The sequence below is a fragment of the Bombus huntii genome, chromosome 14 (genome assembly GCF_024542735.1).
Source record: "Bombus huntii isolate Logan2020A chromosome 14, iyBomHunt1.1, whole genome shotgun sequence".
Lineage (NCBI taxonomy): Eukaryota > Metazoa > Arthropoda > Insecta > Hymenoptera > Apidae > Bombus > Bombus huntii.
The window spans coordinates 7,761,273-7,783,198 of record NC_066251.1 but is presented as its reverse complement, the minus strand read 5'-3'; the positions used below and the strand labels follow the sequence as shown (position 1 = coordinate 7,783,198).

Here is a 21,926-nt window from a genome sequence, read left to right as displayed (position 1 = left end):
ATGTCCTAATTGTGCCGGTACAACACAATTACCAAGAGGAAAATGTGTTGTTTGTGTGAAAAATAAGAGAAGGAGCGACATGCGATGCGAATGCAGAAAATGCGATGTCGGATTATGTTTCGATAATTGTTTTGAAATTTTTCACACACAACTGAATTATTAACTTGTGTTGTATTTACTAAATTTAGTTTTCTAGTTTATTATTTTCTAGTTTATTACCCAAATTCTAGTTTATTGTAAATTTCAATGTTTATAATAAATAATTGTGGCGGTACTCGACAACACTACTACTCGATACTAACTTCTACCGCAGCTTCTTCTTCTAGCGCAGTGGTTAGCGCCTTAGGTTACAAACGTTCAGGCCCGGGTTCGAGTCTCGTCGAGTCCGATTTTTCTTCTACGCATCAAAAACTGAAGAAAATCAGCAGTACCCCAGCAACGACGACATCGACAGCCAGCAGTAGCAGCTCTGCAATTATCACGGATAATACTTATACCTCATAATTAATACTAACAAATAACGCTCTTGAATCATTTAATCTCGTGCAAAAGAATTACTATAACTTATTACGATTTGCGCTTTGAATAGTCAATCAACAGACTTTTCAGTCTAGGCCACATTATTCAGCACTCTTAAGGTAAGAATACACCTGCTACTATTCACACGGAGTTACTTTTCGCTTAAAGGTTCGAGAGGACTGTGTTGACTATAAATTATGTCTCAAAGCTCCTAAGATGTTTATAAAAAGTTTGTGAGTGTATACTGGAAATTGTTAAGAAAATTAATTACAGACATACTTGAGAATGGTGTTATGAATATCGACAGACGGATTTACATCTAAAAGTTGGTACTTCGCAGAATCGAAGAAACGTGTAATAACATTTCAAAAGTGTATTTCAGGAAAAATTCCAGAGAAACCTTTACAAGCTATCTGGTAACGAGGTTAAAAAATGTTGATAGATTTAACAGAGCAAATGAAAGACATTGGTGTAATGCAATTAGTGGACTTGACAATTATATGATGTAGAAAATAGACGAAGATGTTTTTCTCATAAGAAGAAATTAAACGCAGTTCGTGTCTCGAAAGCGAGATTTCGTGTAAGCTTTAGAAGATCGTTTCCTTCATGATGGACATCGCGGATGCACTTTGATGCATCTGCCTGCCACGATAAGCGAGACAGAGATTGCTCACACCACGACAGCAACTTGACTAGCGCATCGAAGGCTTAGATGAGAACAAATTTTTTTTCGAGTTGACACACTCGAAGAAAAAAAAGGGAAGAGCAGGAAGTAGGGAAGCAGGATATTCGGTCCTTAAGAAGAGGAACACCTTGATCTAGAAGTGCTTTCTGATTAAGTGGCTTAAGTGCTTTGCCTAATTTTGTTCTAATTTTGTCTCTTCTCTCTTCCTGTATCATCTCACCAAATTGCTCTCATTCGGTTTATTGAAAAATCTCTGATTATAATAAAAAATACAAGTGTAATTCCATGATTATAGAACTTAAATTTGCAGTTTGGATAATCTTTGATAAGAAGATGTCTCATGTTGCTTGCAGAAAAAGGGGATGTATAGTTATATTACTTACTATACCAAAGTGGTGTAGCTTTTTTCTTGATTTGTTGTAAAAGAAACGTTTTAATTTGTAAAATATTATGTTATTTACTTATTAGCATGTTTTACCAATAAAAGTATAATTTAAAAGCAAAATTCAATAGTCTTGTTAATTATTTTTCAGAAAATTATTCGATAATTTTGCAATTAAATAATGTATTATTCAATATATTATTAGCATACCATTACAAGGTATTATTTAAAATATCATTCGTTAAAGTTTTAGGATATTAGTCTTAACATCAAGAAAATCTAATGATAACAAACATGTGCTACCTTTTTTTCTCCAATTAGATTAATTCATTTAGTTGGTCCAAAAGATTGCTAGAAAAATCAATGTATAAAAGGGGTTCAGGTATAGCGTGAAGTGAAAAACGGACATCCGGATTCTCGACTTCGGTAAAGAGAGATTCGAACGTCTACTACTTGCTACCGGGTGTTCTCCAATTTCAGGCTCTTGTGGCGTCTTCCAATTAGCGCCGATGCACTAAATACGTTCAACCTTCGCGTGGACGTAACATATGTATATGTATGAATATGTGGTAGTAAACGAATACGTCACAGATGAGATCTCGTAAGCGTGCGGCTGAAAAACGCAGAACGAGTGGTTCCTTTCATCTTGCCGCTTACTCTCTGCCACCTTCCCCAATATTTCCTCAGGAATAAGTATATCTTGCGTTCGTGAGAGGCTGCTCGCTTTTTTTGTACCTTTCTAACAACTTTTTCTTCCAGATTTACTAAATTTAAAACTTTTACAATGCACTTTTGCTTTATGACGGTACGAATCTTTGATGGGAGGATTTTTGATATTGAGAAATGTCAAGTATATTATTATGAAAATAGATTATGAAAGTGTGAATAATGTTATTATTAAGTTGTTGTAATCGTTAATTGTATACTAGAAGCATTAGTGAAGTCAAAGATTTATGATTTCTGTAGAATCAAGTTATCAGAATATATCGCAAAGACCATGCTTTTTAGAGAATTTGAACGTCTTTCCAAATATACATAAAAAAGTAGAATTTCTTGAACTAGATAAAGGTATTATAGAAAGCATGATATTTTGCATATTTTGTATATCTCTTCATATATTTTTGTGAAATTTTGCGCTTTCGAATTTCTTATACATGCGTAAAAATAAGCGGTATACTTATTAAGTAAAATAATCAAATCTATTATTCTCAGTTGCAATATCATCCGGCAGTTCTCTCTTAATGTTTCTTCAAGATGTCACACAATTACTATTAATGATTTTAATCGTGTGTTAAATCATATCAACTCCTTTCATACGAAAATAGATCTATTTGGGCAAATCTTAGTCTCCTTAAAACACTCGTATATGAAACATATACGTTAATTAATTTTTATATCTATATTTTGAAAGTTTTGTATGTTAAAGATATAGATATAAAAAAAGATATATATAGATATATTTTTATATATTTTATATAAATAAATATATATATATATATATATATACGTTACTTGCGATCTTCACCTTGTTATCTTATATACCAGAGAGTTTATTTTATTTCCCGACTAAATAAATAAATAAATTACAGTGGAAAATTGTACAGCATACAGCTTGTACTCAGTATAGGGTATAGCGTATCAGTGTAGAGTTGATAAAGTTAACAAATTTGTAATTTCGAAAAGAATCGCGTAATTGGATATATCATGGTGTTTTTCTACAGTACCACATATAAAACAGAAGTTTTCGTTTCATTTCACCCTTTCTTCTAGCTTTTTTCTCAACGATTGACTCGAGAGTTTCGAGTAGTCGTGAACCGTGAGAGACAGGCACAAAAGATGAAACGAGAATACGAAGAACCCACGACTCCTTTCAAGTATATCCATATGCGAGTATTTCCTTCGATTTTTTCCTTTTATCGACACGATAGTCCGATAAGTGTCTACCCAAAGGTTAAAATGGCCCCTTCCTTTTTTAAATTCTCGAACCAAAGTCAGTAAAGTGTCTTCTTGTGCTGTGAGAAACAATTATATTAGAATATTTCATCAAAGAACAGCAGCATTTGCGTCAAATTTCTAACATTTCGATTTCTCTTTGCATTTAGAGCAGTTTAAGCAGGAATGGATATCAGGACCAAGTACATAATATGTCCATATGAATAATCCAAACTAGCAATAAATACGGGAAAACCTCTAGACAGAACAATTGAGGGAATCGAAGAAACGATAGTTTATTTGGATACTCTGCGTTCAAGAAAAAGAAGAATTTTATCGTTTACGAATGATGAAGATATTATATTTAACTAATTTCGAATACAACAACAATAGGAATTTACAACTGGAAATGACAAAGAAATATTTTTGAAATTACACAATTCATAATGTTTGTTACAAATATTATAGGATTCTATGGGACATTAGGACCGCCATGATAACCTAATTAGCCAGTTTACAACTGCACAATTTTGGATTTATCTGCACAACACAACATTGGTTAAGGTTTGGTGTCTTTGGAACTGGATGTTGTAAAATATGCAATTAGCAACCTATAGAAACATTTTGTTCATACTGAATACAGCGACTTTTTCAAGAAACATCAAATAGCGATAAAAAGGATTGATCGCTGTTGCTTCAATGGAGACGAGGCTCGAGAAAAGATAGTATGCACTTTTTAATTCGTGAGACGAAATATTTTGTAAACCCAAACGTGTACCCAACTAAAACGTGAAACGTTTTAATCAACGTTTGATTAAAACTTGTGTGCGTTATTCTTGAAACGAATAAAAAAGGGAAAAAATACGCGGACATTGGGAAAAGGACGGAACAATTTGAACAGAATGAAAAAAGGCCGATAACATTCACAGGGAACAGTTTTCGAATTAGCCAGAGAACGACGCTTGATATACAGATATCGAGTGAAGCGTTGCACAGTGCATCAGTTGTTCCAGATTATTGGCGGGGTACGCGGTGTAGAGTTGAATTAAGCCAATTATCGGCGAATATCCAGAAATTAGTGTATCACGTAGCAGGGAAATGTTTATTGGACCAACAAAATGCGGCTTTATGAGCGTGCTAATAGCTTTGTAACTGTCGAATACGCGGAATACATCGGATTCGGGTCAGCTGTTTCCATGGTAAACGCTCGAATTAACAAGCTTCACACATTTGGCCAAAAATTTCTTTCCGCGTATCTAATGGCTTATCTGTGTATTTACGCGATTACGTAACTCTTCTACGATAAATGTGTATAAGTAATATTCACCTTTAATAAGTCATTAATTAACTGAATGATAAATATACCTCCGCTTGGAAGTACTAGAAAAAGTATTATTAGACTTGGAATTAAAGAACAGTGCAACTAAGTTTATTCATTAAACAAGATACATTAAAGTCTCAGAAGATAAAAAATTGTGAGCAGAATAGAAACAACTTACTAGAAATCTTCATGTATTCAAATATGACAGTGCAATTTATCGTATTTATGTTTTTCTGTAGTCTTCATTTGTTTCTCATGAATAACAAGATACGTATCTGTTACTAGTAATTGATAAAAAGGAAGGAATTTTTTCTTAGAATCTAAAAGGATATTCGATTCTAAGATTTAAACATTTCTAATTGCCTTTCATTCTATTTAAATTTCATTTGTTTCGTGCGTTGTTTGAGTCAGGCAAACCTTTGATATCATATATACAATATTTGTTTATGTATGTGTATTGTCACGGCGCGTGCGCAGCGCGTAGACTAAAACTACCAATAGCGCGAGTGAGCGTTCCAATTTGAAATTTAAATAAATTTTAACAATTTGTATAGAAACCAAATTCGAGCCTCACAAGCCCCACGGAATAACCCGTCACATGACGACCCCTCCACGGTAGACCTAAATATAAATAAGCGTAGCGACGTAGAAAAAAGAGAAATAATTCCTTAGTTCAGAGTAGTTAATTCTTCAGTTTTGTGTGATTAGTTCCTCAGTTCATGGTGATTAATTCCTTGGTTCTTGGCGATCAGTTCCCCATTTCTTGGCAAGTAATTACTTTGTTCATAGCGATTAATTCTCAATTCCTTTAGCTCTTAATTTCTCAGTTCCTTTGCCTTTTAATTCTTTAGTTCCTTAGTTTTTTTTCAGCTCTTAGTTCGTTTAGCTCTTAGTTTTTCGCTCTCAGTTTTTAAGTTCTTTAGTCCTTTAGTTCTTTAGCTTTTAGTTCTTTGTTTCATTAGTTCCCAGTTCTTGTTAGTCTTGTTAATCGACGTGTTTGTACTTGTCAATTTGTAAATTATTGAAAATCTATCAAATTAAAATCTTGTAATTAATAAGAGTGAAAACGTATTGCGAACGATTGTAACTTCGAGTATTCGAAATTTCAACGACAATTCTGTCAATATCCAATTAGAATACGAATAAACATTTTTTTGTGAAGAATATTTGTCTAATAATATAATTAATTATAATATAATTATAATATAATTTAATCCTCTCCCGTGCCAGTACTCCTGCGCGTAGCAGGTTAGCCGAAACGTAGAGTTTAATTGCCAATCGCATTAAACAACAGACAACACTATAATTTAATCTGAATTCAAAAATTAACGGCAACACAACCAAAACGTGCCAAACAAAACGTAACAGTATAATGCATATGTAGCTCCGAATGTCTCCAAGAAAAAGAATAATTTTGATCGATAATCATCGCCAAGTTAATCTTCTTAAACACTAAAAAATTCTTAAAGTAGTGTATACTTAAAATTTTCACCTACCTCAACTTCAATGTAATGTTTATACATCGAAAACTAGATGATTCTAATTGCGGGACAAAGGTAATTAGAAGCTATTTTATTGGACCTATTGGTCTATTATAATTAGTATATTTCTGACTGTAAACTTTGTTTACGGGATATATATAAATGTAGGAATGTTTATTATAAATTAACAGAAAAGACAGTATGATAAACACAATATTGTAACACTCTCGCAAAATCAAATATAATATCGCACTTCACGAATTCGCTTAACACTATTTCTACGTCACAGCAACACGATGAACTTCTCTCGATCATGATTAATTCAACTCTGGCAGCATTACCACGCTCACTTTTCCTTTAACAAACCTTGGTAACGCTCACAACACTCCTTGACAACATTAACATATCTTAACAATGTTTATAAACAATCAGCCACGTCTTTCGCTAACGTCACACCATCCCACATAAATATATGTCGGGTTAACATTAGAATTTAAGGCGCGTAACGATTCTTCGTTTGAGTTAGCCATCGTTTTACGAGACAGAGATTATATTTACGCGGATATACAAGATTTTACAAAATATTATGAATATTGAGTTTAATGAATAATAAGATTAACAAACGATAAGTTTAACTAACGATTAGATCAAAGAATAATAAGTTTAACGAATAATAAGAGTAACGAATAATAAATTTAACGAATAATGAGATTAACGATTAATAGGTTTTACGAATAATGAATTTAATTAACGCTATTAACAATGTTCCTAGGTTCAAACGAATCCACAGTCAACGGGATAACTCTTTACCATGCGTAGAATAATTTTAAACACAAAAAAATACGATTGCTGAGACACTCGGTACACTGCTCGATGTATCACTTTCCAAGGCGATCACACGAATGAATATCTGATGAAAATCTTTTTCGCTGTACGACTGCATTTGTTTGTTATATGCTCGCTGAAGGCATCGAGAAGGTTCCAATCGCCGTTGCTAGGCAGTTTCTGCCAAAAGTTTGTTGTATACTCTTTGGAAGCATCGAGAAAGACCCAAGCGCCGTTGCTAGGCAGTTTCTGTCTGGAGTTTGATTCCTAATACAACGTGTGTCCCATTATATCGACATCTCCAAAGTACGATTCTATGTGATTTCTAGAGAGAACAATACAACCGATCCACACCTTCGTCAGGCAAAACGTTTATCCCGTGACCGTGGCTACGTTCGGCGACCAGTTGTCACCTCGAACCCACTTTCGCTATCACAAATATCGAACAATTACAAATGACAACAATTGCTTAATTACAGCTATGATAAAATCTAGGCTAAAGCATTAGAAGACTTTCCCAAAATTGCAAAGGGAAGGCTCCGGTTTTCCTTTCATCTCCGACATATATATAATTCGTGACAACTTTCAGTAGATATGGATCTGTATATATCAGAATGATTGAGAAGAAGTGATACGTATACATACTGTAAAAGGTGATATTTCAGACATCTTTAGAAAAGAGTTTGGTTAAGATACATTAATTTTTGTTAGTATTATTTTTGTACGCTCTTAAAAGTGAAGTATGATTTGATGCTTTTCTTTTATCAAAAAGACAAAATTCCACATAAGTAGGAAACAAGATATGCGCTGTTTATGATGACGGCCCTATAGCTGAAAGAACTGTGTGGAAGCGATTTGCTAGGTTTAAAGTTGGTGATTCTAGCCTTGAAGATTACCCTATGCCACTGATAAAAAACAGATCAAAACACTGATTGAGTATAATCCACGCTATACGTACATATCACAATCCACTTTCCACGAGCATTTTGTGAAGCTTAGTTACACAAAACGTTTTGATGGATTAAATCCCCACGATTTAAAGGAAACAAATCCGATGTATTCTATAAGATAGATTATTTATTATAATGTTGAGCGGAAAAGATCTTGGGGAAGGCGGGATGAATTATTTTGCCACCTCAAAAGCCAACCTTTATCCTAACAAAATTATGCTCTGAGTCTAGTGAAGCTGGAAAGAAATTCTGTATTATGAGCTTTTACTAAACAACCAAACAATAAATTCGAAAAGTATTACTCACAATTAGATGGATTAAAGATAGCAATTGAACAAAACCATTCAGAACTAACAAATGGGAAGGACATCGTGTTTCATCAGGGCAATGCTCGGCCTCCAGTGTCTTTATCTACTCGACAAGAGCTGTCGCAGCTTGGTTGGGATGTGCTACTCCACCCACCCTATATAATTTATATATAATAGTAAATAATATTATCCACAAAATATTATTTTCAGACAACATGGCACGATGTCTATAACTAAAGAGTTTGACAGACCAAATTCTCTCGTTACTCCTAACAACAAATAAGAAAGGAGTGCAGTATTTACGCCATACTAGAGCATAAAACTGAGAGTATAGAATTTTTTAAATATTTTGTATCTTATATATACTTTTTATACTTATTTAATAGCTTTCAAGTTACATAACATTATAAGAAATTAACCATTGTCATCGATAAAATTTATACTTTCTTAAAATGATATGGCTTAAAAATTGTTAGTTCCTATAGTACCTATAAAACCATACCAAAATATAAAACTAAAAGTGCAATATACACCTCATAACATATAGTCGAAAGTGTCGAATCGATGGAAATCCTTGAAATTTGGAAGCGACTGTAGGTTCGCGAATCGAGAGGAGATAATTGGCGCGAACAGCCGGTGCAGATGCGGTCGCAATCATGCCGCTGATTAAACGGTTTGATTAAGCGCCTAATTTACCTGCGTGTACGGTGTAACGTTGGTTTATGCGAAATCTATAAACTGCCTCGGTCCACCCTCTCGTGTGCGTGAAAATTACGTCCGCGAGAGAGAGACCAACGGCTATCGACCGATGTGATGAGCTCGTTCCACGTGTTTTACGTTCTACCGAATAATGTTATCTACCTTGTTCCACGATCTATCCTTATCACCATACGTTCTCTATAACTTCTCTATATAGCGTCGGTAAAAGACGTTATATTTTCTCATAAAAACAAATATTCCGTGTACACGGTATCATTTTATGCGTCGATTTTCTGAATTTGCGTATCTAGCGTAAACTGGTATAAATGGGATTATTTGCGAGAATGAAACTTTTAGATAATGGAGGACTCGATGCTCGTGATTCGACTCGAAAAATCCTGTGAAACGTTTTCATTCTTGACTGGGTAGCATTTAGAAAGAGAAACGTTTTCTACGGAGAAATAACTTTTTTAATTAGGAAAGCCTGAATACTATTTTAGTTTTTCGTGATACGAGCGTTTATTTTTTCCTCAAGATATTATTTAACATTGTGGTATTGTGTAATTGAAGGAGAGAAATAAGGAAATTAAGGACGGAAAAGGAAGGGAGAAGTGTATTTCACTTAACAAGTTTACCACTGATGGTTATGTAGGCGCCACGCGCAAGTGATTTTCAAATGGTATTTGAATGGTTGGCGAATTTTGAGAAGGAAAATTTTCAACGAGTTCCGCGCAGTAGTTAACGTGTTAAGATCTAATTAGAAATTAATCAGCAAAGGGTTACGTAGCAGATTTTCTGACTAGGAAATCAAAAATACCAGTTGAATTTTTGACGAATGAGATAATAATTTACACTCGGTGATATCTCTAATAAAAACATGAAAACAGTTCTGACTTTCCACACGTTGCATTCTGTTAATCTTCTCCCTAAAATGCACGATTTATCATCGATTTCAGATGACTGTGACATTTATAAAAGAGCTTCATTTACGAATTGCCTATCACATAAAACGTACTGAAATCCGTACTACTGGCTTCACAAATTTCCCAAATCGACCGTTCCACATTTTCACCTGTTGCGAACTAAATGTTTTCCAAAAAATTGGGAGAAAGACAACAAGCAAAATCAGTATCGTATTTTGTAAAAATTGTCTACATTGCGATCGTTTACTTTATTTATTATTTATTATTTATTTATTAAACTTAGTCCCTGCCTTTCGGCTTTGGACGACTTTCGATTTACATACTTTCTTACATTACTACTTAAGTCACCTTACAGTACACTTATGCTACCTTGTAATACGATATATGTTACATTGCACTTTGTTATATTACCCTAACCCTTCTGCCTGTCGTTCTTTGGCCTTTGATTCTAGCTGTATTCACTTCTCTTCTCCATTATCTCTTTCAGCACTGCTAGCCCCTCTCCTGTTTCCTTTAGTGTCTCTTCCAGTGCGATCGTTTACTTTACCAATCACTGTGGCATAATCTTCCTGTCAATTTTCCTTCTAAATAATATTTTAGAATTTTATTCCAATCTTTAGTTTTTTTATTCCAGCGTTGTTATTTTTAAAAAAAGTAGCATCGTATTTCCACGTGGAAAGGAAAATAAATTTTTAAGCTCAACGGTTTCTTCTTTTCAAAAACGATCTTAATTACAAAGAAAGACGAAAACAAATCCTGCAACGATGATGAAAGTTTAAGCAGTTTTCTTCCTAGCTATAAAGAAATTTTCCAAGCTAGCTATTTGTACAAGTTCTCTGGTAAGCGAATTAAGAGTTGGAAAAAATCAAAAAGGGCTTCCGCGAAAGAATCGAGTTTTTACGGTGTAATCAATTTTTATATCGTCGGAAATCTATTTGCATAGGTTTCCGCTAGCGTTTAGCTTTAAAGTTTTCGAATTAACCCCTTGAGCACCTTTCGCTGAGAAAAAAACAGCTAATTTGTTCTGCAGGTGAGCAATTTGCCAGATTAAGGAGTTCAGTGCTTTTTTAGGAACTGAGAAATACTATGTTTTAATTAACGATCTGCCTCAGTACTATCTGCGAATCTAGACTTGTACTTTTTGCATCTCAAGGATATTATCGCGATTAATTGCATTATTACGTTCTAAAAATTGTTGCCATACCATTATTCTTTAATAAATACCCTAATTTAATTTCGTTTTTAATTTCTAGACTCGCAGAAAGGATGTTTTGAAATTTTTTTTAGAAAAACGAATGAAAATATAAATATGAATATTTAACTGAATATAAATATGCAAAGTTTAATTTGGAAGGCTATGCGAGAGCTTATGCGAATACACATTATAAAATAAAACCACAAATTATAATAATGACTATTGATTAAATACATTAATCTTTATTAAATTAAATACATTAATTACATTGATATTCACATTTTTTATGATCCTGACAAGATTTTTTATGTAAATAAAAAAAAGAATTTTATAATAGCCAAATTATGTATATTAAAACTGTGATTGCCCATTTTAATACTTTGTTGATATTATATATGAACATCTTTAATAAGGTCACAGACGTTGAAGATTTTAAGTACTCATCTCTTTCATTTACAATGACCTAATAGTTCAATAGTTCGCTGCAAAAATGACGTAAAAATTTGGTAAAATATGTGCAATTTGTGATTTCTTGAAAAGTCATCCTATATTGGGCTTTACGGTAATATTGTAACAAGCGACGTGTCTGCCCTTTTTAAGTTCGTCTCTTTTGGATGTTCGCAGGATCCCAAACCAGCAAAACAAAACAAACAAGAAGATGCTCCAGATTTAATTGCTAGTCGTATTTCAATGACAAAGCCTAGTTACCGTACCGACAGTAAGTTACCCACGTTAAAACAAGGTTGTTTTCAATAGAAAGTAAACTTGCCGTTTTCTCTATCGATTGTTCCTAATAAGAACCGATAAGTTTAAGTACTGATTTAGGTTAAGACCTACCATCTTACTGTACTGTAAAGTATCATCAGGTATCCAAATTTTCAATTAGTATTTATCTGCGACATTTCTTAATTTTATGGACAATTAAAAATAAATACGCTAATATACTTAATGTTGAATCGTAACTTTGTATTAAGATGGAATAGAAATGTAGATATGCAGATGTAGACATAACACGTACGACTAAATATCTTCAAGTAAAAAAATTCAAAAAATTTGAATAAATGATAAACGATAAGCAAGTACAGACCGCTAAAAAATGGAAACCGATCATGAATGAAACACAGATGAATTCGAATAACGAATGGACAATAAGTGAATGTTCTTAGGTGTCAAATTTTTCGTAGAATAAGATAGAAACATAACACGTGGATGGTAATTATTTTACAATATTTGAAGGAGAACATGAGTAAATTATGGAGAATGGAGGCTATCGCGAAATAGCTGAAAAGAACTTGGAATCAAGAATAAGTCAACGGCGACTATTAAATATAGAATTCTTATGATGATGAACGGTACCATGAAAGCCATAGAAGCAAACACGTGGTCTAAAGAAACACATCTCCTAGTCTGTTGAAGTGATTTGTCTTTTAAGCTAAATATCTTGATAAACTTTAAATAATCTTAACAGATAAATATCACCTATCATTACACGAAACAAGTTAAGTCTTAGAACATAAGTAATTTAATAAAGAAAATCATCAAGCAATTTGTAAAATTACATAAGTTTGTGCTAATGCCAAAATACATTGTAATTTAAATACTCTATAACTTTTTGTTGGGAAAATATATCTTCGATCTATCAATGCACATAGTTATTAAGCTTTATGGTTTTTAATGGCTGTAAATCGTCACCAAGGTTTCGAAAAGTAAGTTCACGAAATATCCAATTTGTTTCCATGTGTCATAATATATCATTTTGCTTTTTTTTGCTATTGCAGATAAATTAAAGCCGAATCAAAGCGTGCTTCGGAGTTTGTTCGTTGGTGAGAGAGACCGATTAAAGATTAACAAGAACTAGAGATTTCGGTGTCGTCGTAAACGTCGAACGGCCCCGGTCGTGCAAGAATTATTAGCAATCTCTGATCCAATTTTCAACATTGCGCTCGTTTTCCTAGATATTGCCATTCTCTATACGTGAACTCGATGGGATTTTGAACAATATGACATTAGTATTGTCTACGGAGACCGAAGGTGAACAAAATTATTGAACAAATAATTAAATAGCTAGTAGAATTTAATTTGCTCTGTGGTTGCAAATACCTATGTATACATATATGTATCCGTCTATTCATATGTGGACTATATAATAGGCTATGTACCTGTATAAGAAATACATTACAGAAGTACATTAATACAATCTTATAGTTAATTTTAACGTATAATACAGTATTTGCCTTCAGGATTATATTTTTTTTTTGTTTTTATATTGTAAAGCATTCCTTAATAATAAAAAATACAGCAGGGTTCGTTTTATGGAACTTAAAAGAATGGGATCTGTACCCATATATATAATTACCAATTAATATATACCAATATAATTAGCAGATCACCCGTACAACGATCTTTATGAATATACTCTGCTTTCAAGTAAATAATAGTTTCATAACACATTTACACTTGCCTTCTACTATGTTTCTCAACTTTCAAGTGCTATCGAAGTTGACATTTATGTTATTTGTAACTATTGCAAAGAATAACTTTCCATTTTTTGCCTAATATTTACTCATATACTAGAACGATTAATTTCATTTGTGCGTCTCTATCGATCAACCTCATTCTAATTACAAATAGACAAACAATAATTTCTCTTCATACGTTACGTAATAAAATTATTAATTATTATAACGATCTTACTAAAAAGGGCATTTAGTTACGAACAACTGAATAAACAGCAATTTTTCTTCAAAAAGAAAGATAGCTTTAAATAGTGATTTATACTATGAAATTATTATATATAGTACAAGAAACAGCTTTTTTATTTCATTTCATTTAACGCTGTTGATATTTCTAGGAAAAAGTTTTGGTGGACAAAATAAACGCTTCACGAAATGTTGTTCGCACATGCTTGGCAGGGAGGGGAGAAAGGCAACAGAAGAAGAGGACGATGCAACTTTTACAATTGTCCGGTCATTTAAAATAGAGCAAAGTTTTTACGAGGACAGTTGCGCTTGAAGAAAACTCCGTAATAGTGGTAGGAAGCCAGAGTTCTTTGCTTTTTATGACATTATTGCGCGCTGGGTCTCTTTGACAAAAATCTTCCGTCTTCAGGCATGTTTCCTACTACAATGGTTATAGTCGCTAGATGTTTTTTCGAACAGCTTCGGTTTTCTGTGCATCAAAACTGGTCAAATTTTTGCCGGATGTTACTAAAGTTCCTGTAAATGAAATAAAATGAAAAAGTGAAATAATAATTTTTAAATTACCATAGAATGGAAAATTAACTATTTCAGAGCAAAATTTCATTTTATATGATAAACCTGTAGCCAATATATCAAAATATAAATGTAAGAAATAATGTAGAACACGAAAGAAAATATTGCACCGCGACCAAAGAGTGTCAGTAACATAAAAAAATAGTAGAAAAACAGAAAACACTATTTCCTCTCTCATAAAATGATTCATTTTCAGATATGGACACATTTGTTACATGTATACTTGGAAATATCACAGACATTTCCCATTCATTGTTATAATTTATTAATATTTTATTCGTATATGTATATATAGGATTATGAATCATAATATATATATATATATAATATTATGATTCATTATGGAAAAGAAATAAATGAAATACCACTCATACAACAGCATGTCTATTGAAAGTATTCTTAACACGATATGTATCTTTTATTTCGTACATATTATGGATCTATATAATATGATAATGAAACAATAAAATAATTCTGTAACAAAAAGAATATTATGTATATTTACACAGAAAAGAATAGTATGTATATTTATATACTTTCTTTTATAGACTTATCTTGCTGCTTATATATACGATGACCCCTTTATTACCTTTTAAGATCGAAGTTAAAAAGTTACGATTGAAGTTAAAAAACTATGGACAAAAGTTTCGGCTCCGATTATCAATCGAATTCCAACGGAAAGTCAAAGTTGTTGAATTTATCCTTCTAATAACAACGATCAGTGATGATGAAACTTTCATTAAAATTTTACAACCAATCGAAGCTTCTTTGTTTCATTCAAACTTAATTGATTTACTATAAGTCCGTATATTATTTCGTAGTCAATTAAGACACAATAGCGTGCGGAAATTCACAAATGTTCTATTCGACCGAATTTGCTTAGGGAAATAACGAGAGATAATTTCCACAAGCTTGCATGCATAAGATAATGGGTTGCCTCATCTGGTGGAAAAAAATGCCTTTTTTAGCGAGAAGAGAGGGAGAAGAAAAGCAGGTTTGAACGGGAGAGAATGGGCAGGACCAGCGGCACCATTGGCCAATGGAACGCCACTGAGAACCTACCAATCGCCCACGCAGAGGAACTATGGTTTCTCCGGGTAAGGCAAAGCATATAAACCGCTAGTTCAGTACTCTCTGGCAAACTCTTATAACGCACGTTGGAGTTCCGTTGGGCGGACTAGTTTTAGTCCGTAGTAAACAGCGAAATCTTATTTGTGTGAAACGTGGAATGAATCTTCATCGATGAATGTTAGTGGGAATCAAGTTTGTAACAAAATAAATTTTAAGATATAACAGTGTGTTGTGTAAAATGAATAAGTGAATGTAACGTTTTATGAATAAAACCGAAATGCAAGGATTTCAAAGGAACTTTGAAGATCAAGAACGGGATCAAAGAGAGGATGAGACTATTGTGGTGGATCTTGTGCCTCCACAGTATCAGATAAGCCCTCCACGTAGCCCGTCGCCGAATATACCCAAGACTTCTGAAAAAGGTAAATATGAGATAAGATGTCCGCCAGGTATTTTTTAGTAAATAGTCTGTGTGAACGATTTGAATTTTGAAAATTCCGCCGTTCAGCGTTTCGCTGTTAAGCGTTCCATTGGTTTTACTAAAAAATGTCAGCTGTCAGTTTTAAGATTAACAAGAGTATCAGTCCTTAGTCTGTAGGCTATTCGTCGATTATTTGGAATAGATTTGAACGTTATTAAAATTGTTAGATTATAATTAATATTAAACTGTATGTTTACATCGCTAGGAAATGCGTAAGTTGGTATTCGCCGACGGGACGTAATAATGAACGGATAATCCTGTGTTTAGAGAACTAACTGTGCGCAAAGTTGATGTAGTCGATCATTGTTGGATATCCATTTGGCGTGGTTCGGTTTTGAAAATATAAATTCTATGATATAGAAGCGGTCTAAATGACCGATTTCCTGGTTTATCATAGAAATTCGTTTACAGTTATTTTTTAGGGAAAGATCATTCTAAAAGATTAATGTATTGTTAAGAACTTCGGATTTTCTAAAGAAAATCATGGTACTCATTATCCCTTGTTTGTACTTCAAAAGTACAAATTACTTAATCATCTCATTTACCTATACAATTACAAGTACTGTTACTGAATATATGTATACAGGAATATGTACATATTTATCTTTTCTTTGTTTCTTTGAATCGTTAATTCTAGGAATTTTCGAATTGTAAGATAATCCTATTATAGAAATACAGATAATACATATAATATATATAATGTATATGTAAAATATATAGTATATACATATGATATATAATAATAAAAATACAATAAACCGCATTAAATATTTGTAGAGCAGCAATAGGTTAAGTGAAAAAGATTTTGATGCTGAAAGCAGCCTTGCGCAAAAGAAAAGAAAACACTAGAATGTAGTGTTGTATATTAAAAATTCTTATAGCAATTATTAGCATTGTGGCGGATCGGTATCAATAATTACGAGCTACTACATACTAGCAATTACTACATATTAATTTCTCTAAAATAGAGTACAAAAAGAGAAAAGGAACATTCCGGAGAGGATCGCATCAAGAAGCAGTTCAAATGAAGGCTAGTTATCGTTTTCTTTCCGTCTTAGCTATCGTTCAACATAGTTTTTGTCTTTCTCTCATTCATTCTATTCCTCTTTATACGTCTCTAAAAACGATCATCCGCTGCTGCGGATTTTCTCCGAATTTCCGTACTTCTCTAAATGCGACGCAATCTTGCGAAACTATCGACAAGTATTCGAGAATGTTTAAAACGTTTTCGAATTTATTATCGATCTTCAGATGCAACGGTATCTCAACAGCAACCTTTATCATCGATGGACCCGAATATTAGAAGATATAGGACAGCGTTTACTCGGGAACAACTATCAAGGCTAGAGAAAGAATTTCACAGAGAGAATTACGTTAGCAGACCTAGAAGATGCGAATTGGCGGCAGAATTACATTTACCGGAATCGACAATCAAGGTAGTAAAAACAGTGATTATCAAACGATCAATTATACAAATCGTACCATCGTCTCTAAATGCCATTACGACAGAATGTTTATCGAAGATAAGCAAACATATTGCAATAAATTTCAGTAAACAATGAGCTCACCTTCCGATCTATGCGTAGAAAAGCGTTCTATTAACACCTCGCTGTGTTTAATTGATGTCGGTAATCGACAGTGACGATAGTACATATTCAGGAAAAAACCTTGAATATCGTTTCGTTTCGTTTCTTCGAGCAAACCTTTTCCTTCGAGGAGTTAAAACCTCTATTACTTATTAAATAAAATATCAATAAAGCGGATGGAAAGATTATTATATTATTTATGAATCGGAGGCCAAAATGAAAAGTATTTTCTAATAATTGAATAATAATTACATAAATATAGAAGTACATTAAATAGTAATTAAGAGTTTTTACTGGAACAGTATGAATAAGAACGTCGAACCGTTTTTACATAGACTGCCATGTTTGATTGGCGATTATAGCTCGAAAAGAAGAGAGGGAGACTCGCCAGAGTCCGCTGCCGATTCTTTTTCCTCCTCCTTCTTTTTTTTTTTATTCCACTCCGACGGCCAAGCAAACAGTCAATCACGGAGAGCAAACAAAAGCTTCTTGGTCTTTGGTTTGCTTCTGAATCTCCCTTGATCCTTTTTCCGTGACTTCTTAATTTCTTTCGACCACGACCGGTCGATCCGGTTCGAGGTGTTAAACACTTTAATTAGCGGTTTTCTCGTGTTACCTTTGACTTTAATGGATCCCTTAATTTCTCATCTCGCGCTGCCTGGACCGCACAATAGCTATAAAACCGTGTACCGATGGAAATGATCGAGGTGTTAAATGGTAGAAACGTTAGGCACCGGTCAGCCTTCGTGTACCTCCGATCCTGCATCTTAACTTTGAAATCTTCAATATATTAAACCTAGGAAACATCTTCCGCCTCTACTTTTCCGCCCTTTAATCATTCAGTATCTAAATTTAAGCTTTACAATTCGTAGGATATAACATTGAAATGGATGCGATTTTTACCAAATCTCGAAAACATTATAATAAAACAACGTTGCGCACAAACACGAACATCTTTACATCACATATATCCTCCTTCTACCTTTCATCTCCGTAAAAATTCAATATTCAAATTCTAATCTTAATTATCTAATTTGTAAAATCAAGCATCGAAATAAATTTGATACAGCAGATATCTAAAAAATATTCTAAAACTTTCTCGCCTAAAGTTTTCCCTTCTACCTTCCAACCTCTGAAAACTTGCAATGCATAAGTCTAACTTTAATCTTATTATTCGATTTATATTTCATAATTCTAATTTTAGCCTCATATCATATATAGTCATTGACACATATACATCTAATGTTCAGATGATTTCTAATGGTGTGAAAATAGGTGTGGTTCCAAAACCGTCGTATGAAGGACAAGCGGCAAAGAATGGCCATGGCGTGGCCGTACGCGATGTACACGGATCCAACGTTAGCGGCAACCCTCTTGGCGGCAGCAACGGCAAGTTTGCCACCTCCGTACCACGCAGCTCCGAGTCTACCACCTACTCATCTGGGCCACAGCTACCCAGCAGCGGCAGCTTATTACGCCACAAGATATACGCCGTACACTGCAGCACCTACGGGCGCATCCTCCCTTCATCGGCCACATCCTCGCAACGCGGCTGCGTATCCGCATCTCCTGCAGCCTCATCCTTCTCTACAACCCCTGCATCTATCGAACTTGGGCGTTTCTACAGTGGGAAATAACGCCTTTCAGATGAGCAACCCACCCACTAGCGCGTCGACCACTTACAGGCCGACGTTGTTACCCGAGTCCTTGAGTCCAATTCACTCGGACGCCTCCAGTGACTGCGACTGCGTCGGGGTTCAGCATCACCATTCTCATCATAACAACAACCAACAACAAATACTCGAGAAAAGCTCGCCACCCAATACCAACGATAGCACCCAACAGCAGATCAAACTACCCACAGGTATCGGTTTATCTACTAGTATTCAGTTACCTCCCAAGCCACCATTATTTCAACCATATACAATGTGAGCCAAAAACAATAGAAGCAATAAAACAAATTATGTTTCGTTTAGGGAATTAATTGACTGAGATTAACGATGGCACAATGTATATAAACACCGACTGACGACGAAATGGTACCTGGTGAGCACGGTACATCGTGTGAATGTCTGTAAAATAATCTTTGTACATACGTAGATAAGTGTATAAGTGTTGATTAGAAGTATAGCATATACTATTACACAGATTATTAGAATTAAAGTTAATTTAAAAAATTATTTAAACTATTCGTTCGATTTGGTCATGCCCATTTTTACTACAGAAATATCCTTAAGGACGTTGCGGAATAAGTAAGTAGAAACATTGCATTTATGCAGTCAGCATTCCACTACATTTAGGAGTCTAGTATACTAACAAGTTGTAGTTTTGTAATTAATTATGTGTATAATTAATATGTGGGATGGTGTGACGTTAACGAAAGACGTGGCTGATTGTTTATAAACGTCGTTAAGGTATATTAATGTTGTCATATTATATTCAATTTTGTGAGAGTGTTACAACATTGTGTTTATCATACTGTCTCTTCTGCTAATTTATAATACTTCCCTACGTAACATGTGGATGGCTACCCCCACATGGTATTCATCGAATTTGATTAATTTATTTCTTTAGTGTGGTGAATGTTTGTTGGGTTATGTCCTTTGTGAGATCTGTTGGGTGTTTTCTTTTTAATTTTCTTTTTATGTTTGCTGCGTCGACGGTTTCCGCTGCAAGCCGGTACCCTGTATATTTCTAATTTCTAATGATATCAAATTCGTATGTTCCCAAAAATTGTTACTAAACTGACTTACATAAAGTAATAATAGGTTAAATGATAACTGAAAAATATCTGAGAATATAACCTATAGAACATCGATAAATTTATATAATAGCATTAATTTCTATAACATAACATTACAATTGGACGAAGTAGTCATTCTACTTATTTATTTATTTATTTATTTGTATTTTCTTATCAACTTGTTCAACTACAATCTCTATGTGCCAAAGAATTTTATGACCAAGAAAAGCTTCCATTATATTTTTGTTCTGTAAAATTTTGTTCTATACATATTAATTCTAATCTCCTATTTTACATAATTCTATATTTGAGAATGTTCTATGGATAATATCTATGGATAAACAATACTATCACTCCATTTAACTTTCTTTCATTATTTTACAATGAAAGCTCTTGTACATGATTACCATATTCTATAATAGAATAGGTCATCCTATAAGTTCGTGTCGTTTTTCGAGCGGTTATATATGTTAAGATTGTTTATATACCTTCCAGTTTTATGAAAAAATGTAATCCCCCTCTCGTTCTACAACTTCTTCCCATTTTTCTGGTAGGGTCATCATTCCGTCTCGATAAAAGTTCTCTTGTTTTTCTTTAAAATAATTTTCTAAGCTATTTTTGAGAATGTCAATATTTTCAAATTTTTTACCTACTAAAAAGTGTTGTAATGCTGTGAACAAGTGGTAATCAGATGGGGCAATGTCTGGAGAGTATGGGAGATGTGGTAAAATTTTCCAATTAAATTCAGAAAAAAATTAAAAAAAAGAAAAATGTTATTCTGTTGAGATGTATAATTGTATGTATAATTTTCTGTGCTGGACTGGGTTAAATGCATAGTAGAGATACTTGTATGTAAATATCAGTCTGTGGAAGTATGTGTGTGCGCAGCGTCTCGAAAACAAAGAAATGTAAACTGTTCAGTCGGTTAACAGTCGGGTATAAACGAAAGTGCTGGGAAGCGTGCAAAATGTATATCGAGAAATATATAAGAAATCGTCCATGAAATGAATATATTACTATTTTAATATTAATCCTCAGTATAAATTTAGTGTTCCTATAACATTATTTCGGCTTTAAAGATCCACAATTCTCAACATATTCTATATTTTCGACTTCTTTTTTCGCGTAGAATCACCTCCTTTCCGCTTGTACCACCGGTTACCAACCACCCTATATATTGTATCAATGAATTGTATTATAGATTAATTACTTAGGTGTTCCTTAATGTAATGGTTAATATTCATAAGAAACAGAATCTAATGACTAAACAAATTAGATTTTATCAAATTTCAGCAAAATTAAAGTTTTTTCATTATGAAATAATGAAAGCTCTTGTACATGGTTATCATATTCTATGATATATTGTCTAATAAAATAAACGCAAAGATAAGTGTTTAAGATTAATTCCTTTGAAATTAAAGATTCGTATGGAAAATTCTCTTTTTCTTTTTCACTCCTTAGGATCATTTCATTGCTTTCCTGCTTGTATCATCGCTTACATGAAATCATGTAGTAATATGCTTACTAAATAAATTTAAATAAACTATATTACA

The 21,926-nt window shown here is 33.4% G+C and overlaps 1 protein-coding gene across 1 annotated transcript; it reads left to right on the top strand.

Moving 5' to 3' along the window:
- Positions 1 to 15,801: 15,801 nt before the first annotated feature.
- Positions 15,802 to 19,562, top strand: LOC126873415 (segmentation protein even-skipped). The gene is made up of 3 exons (XM_050634255.1): positions 15,802 to 15,985; positions 17,296 to 17,480; positions 18,906 to 19,562. Exons 1-3 carry the CDS (start codon positions 15,826 to 15,828, stop codon positions 19,560 to 19,562), a joined length of 1,002 nt encoding a protein of 333 aa, XP_050490212.1. The 5' UTR covers positions 15,802 to 15,825.
- The last annotated feature ends 2,364 nt before the right edge of the window (positions 19,563 to 21,926 follow it).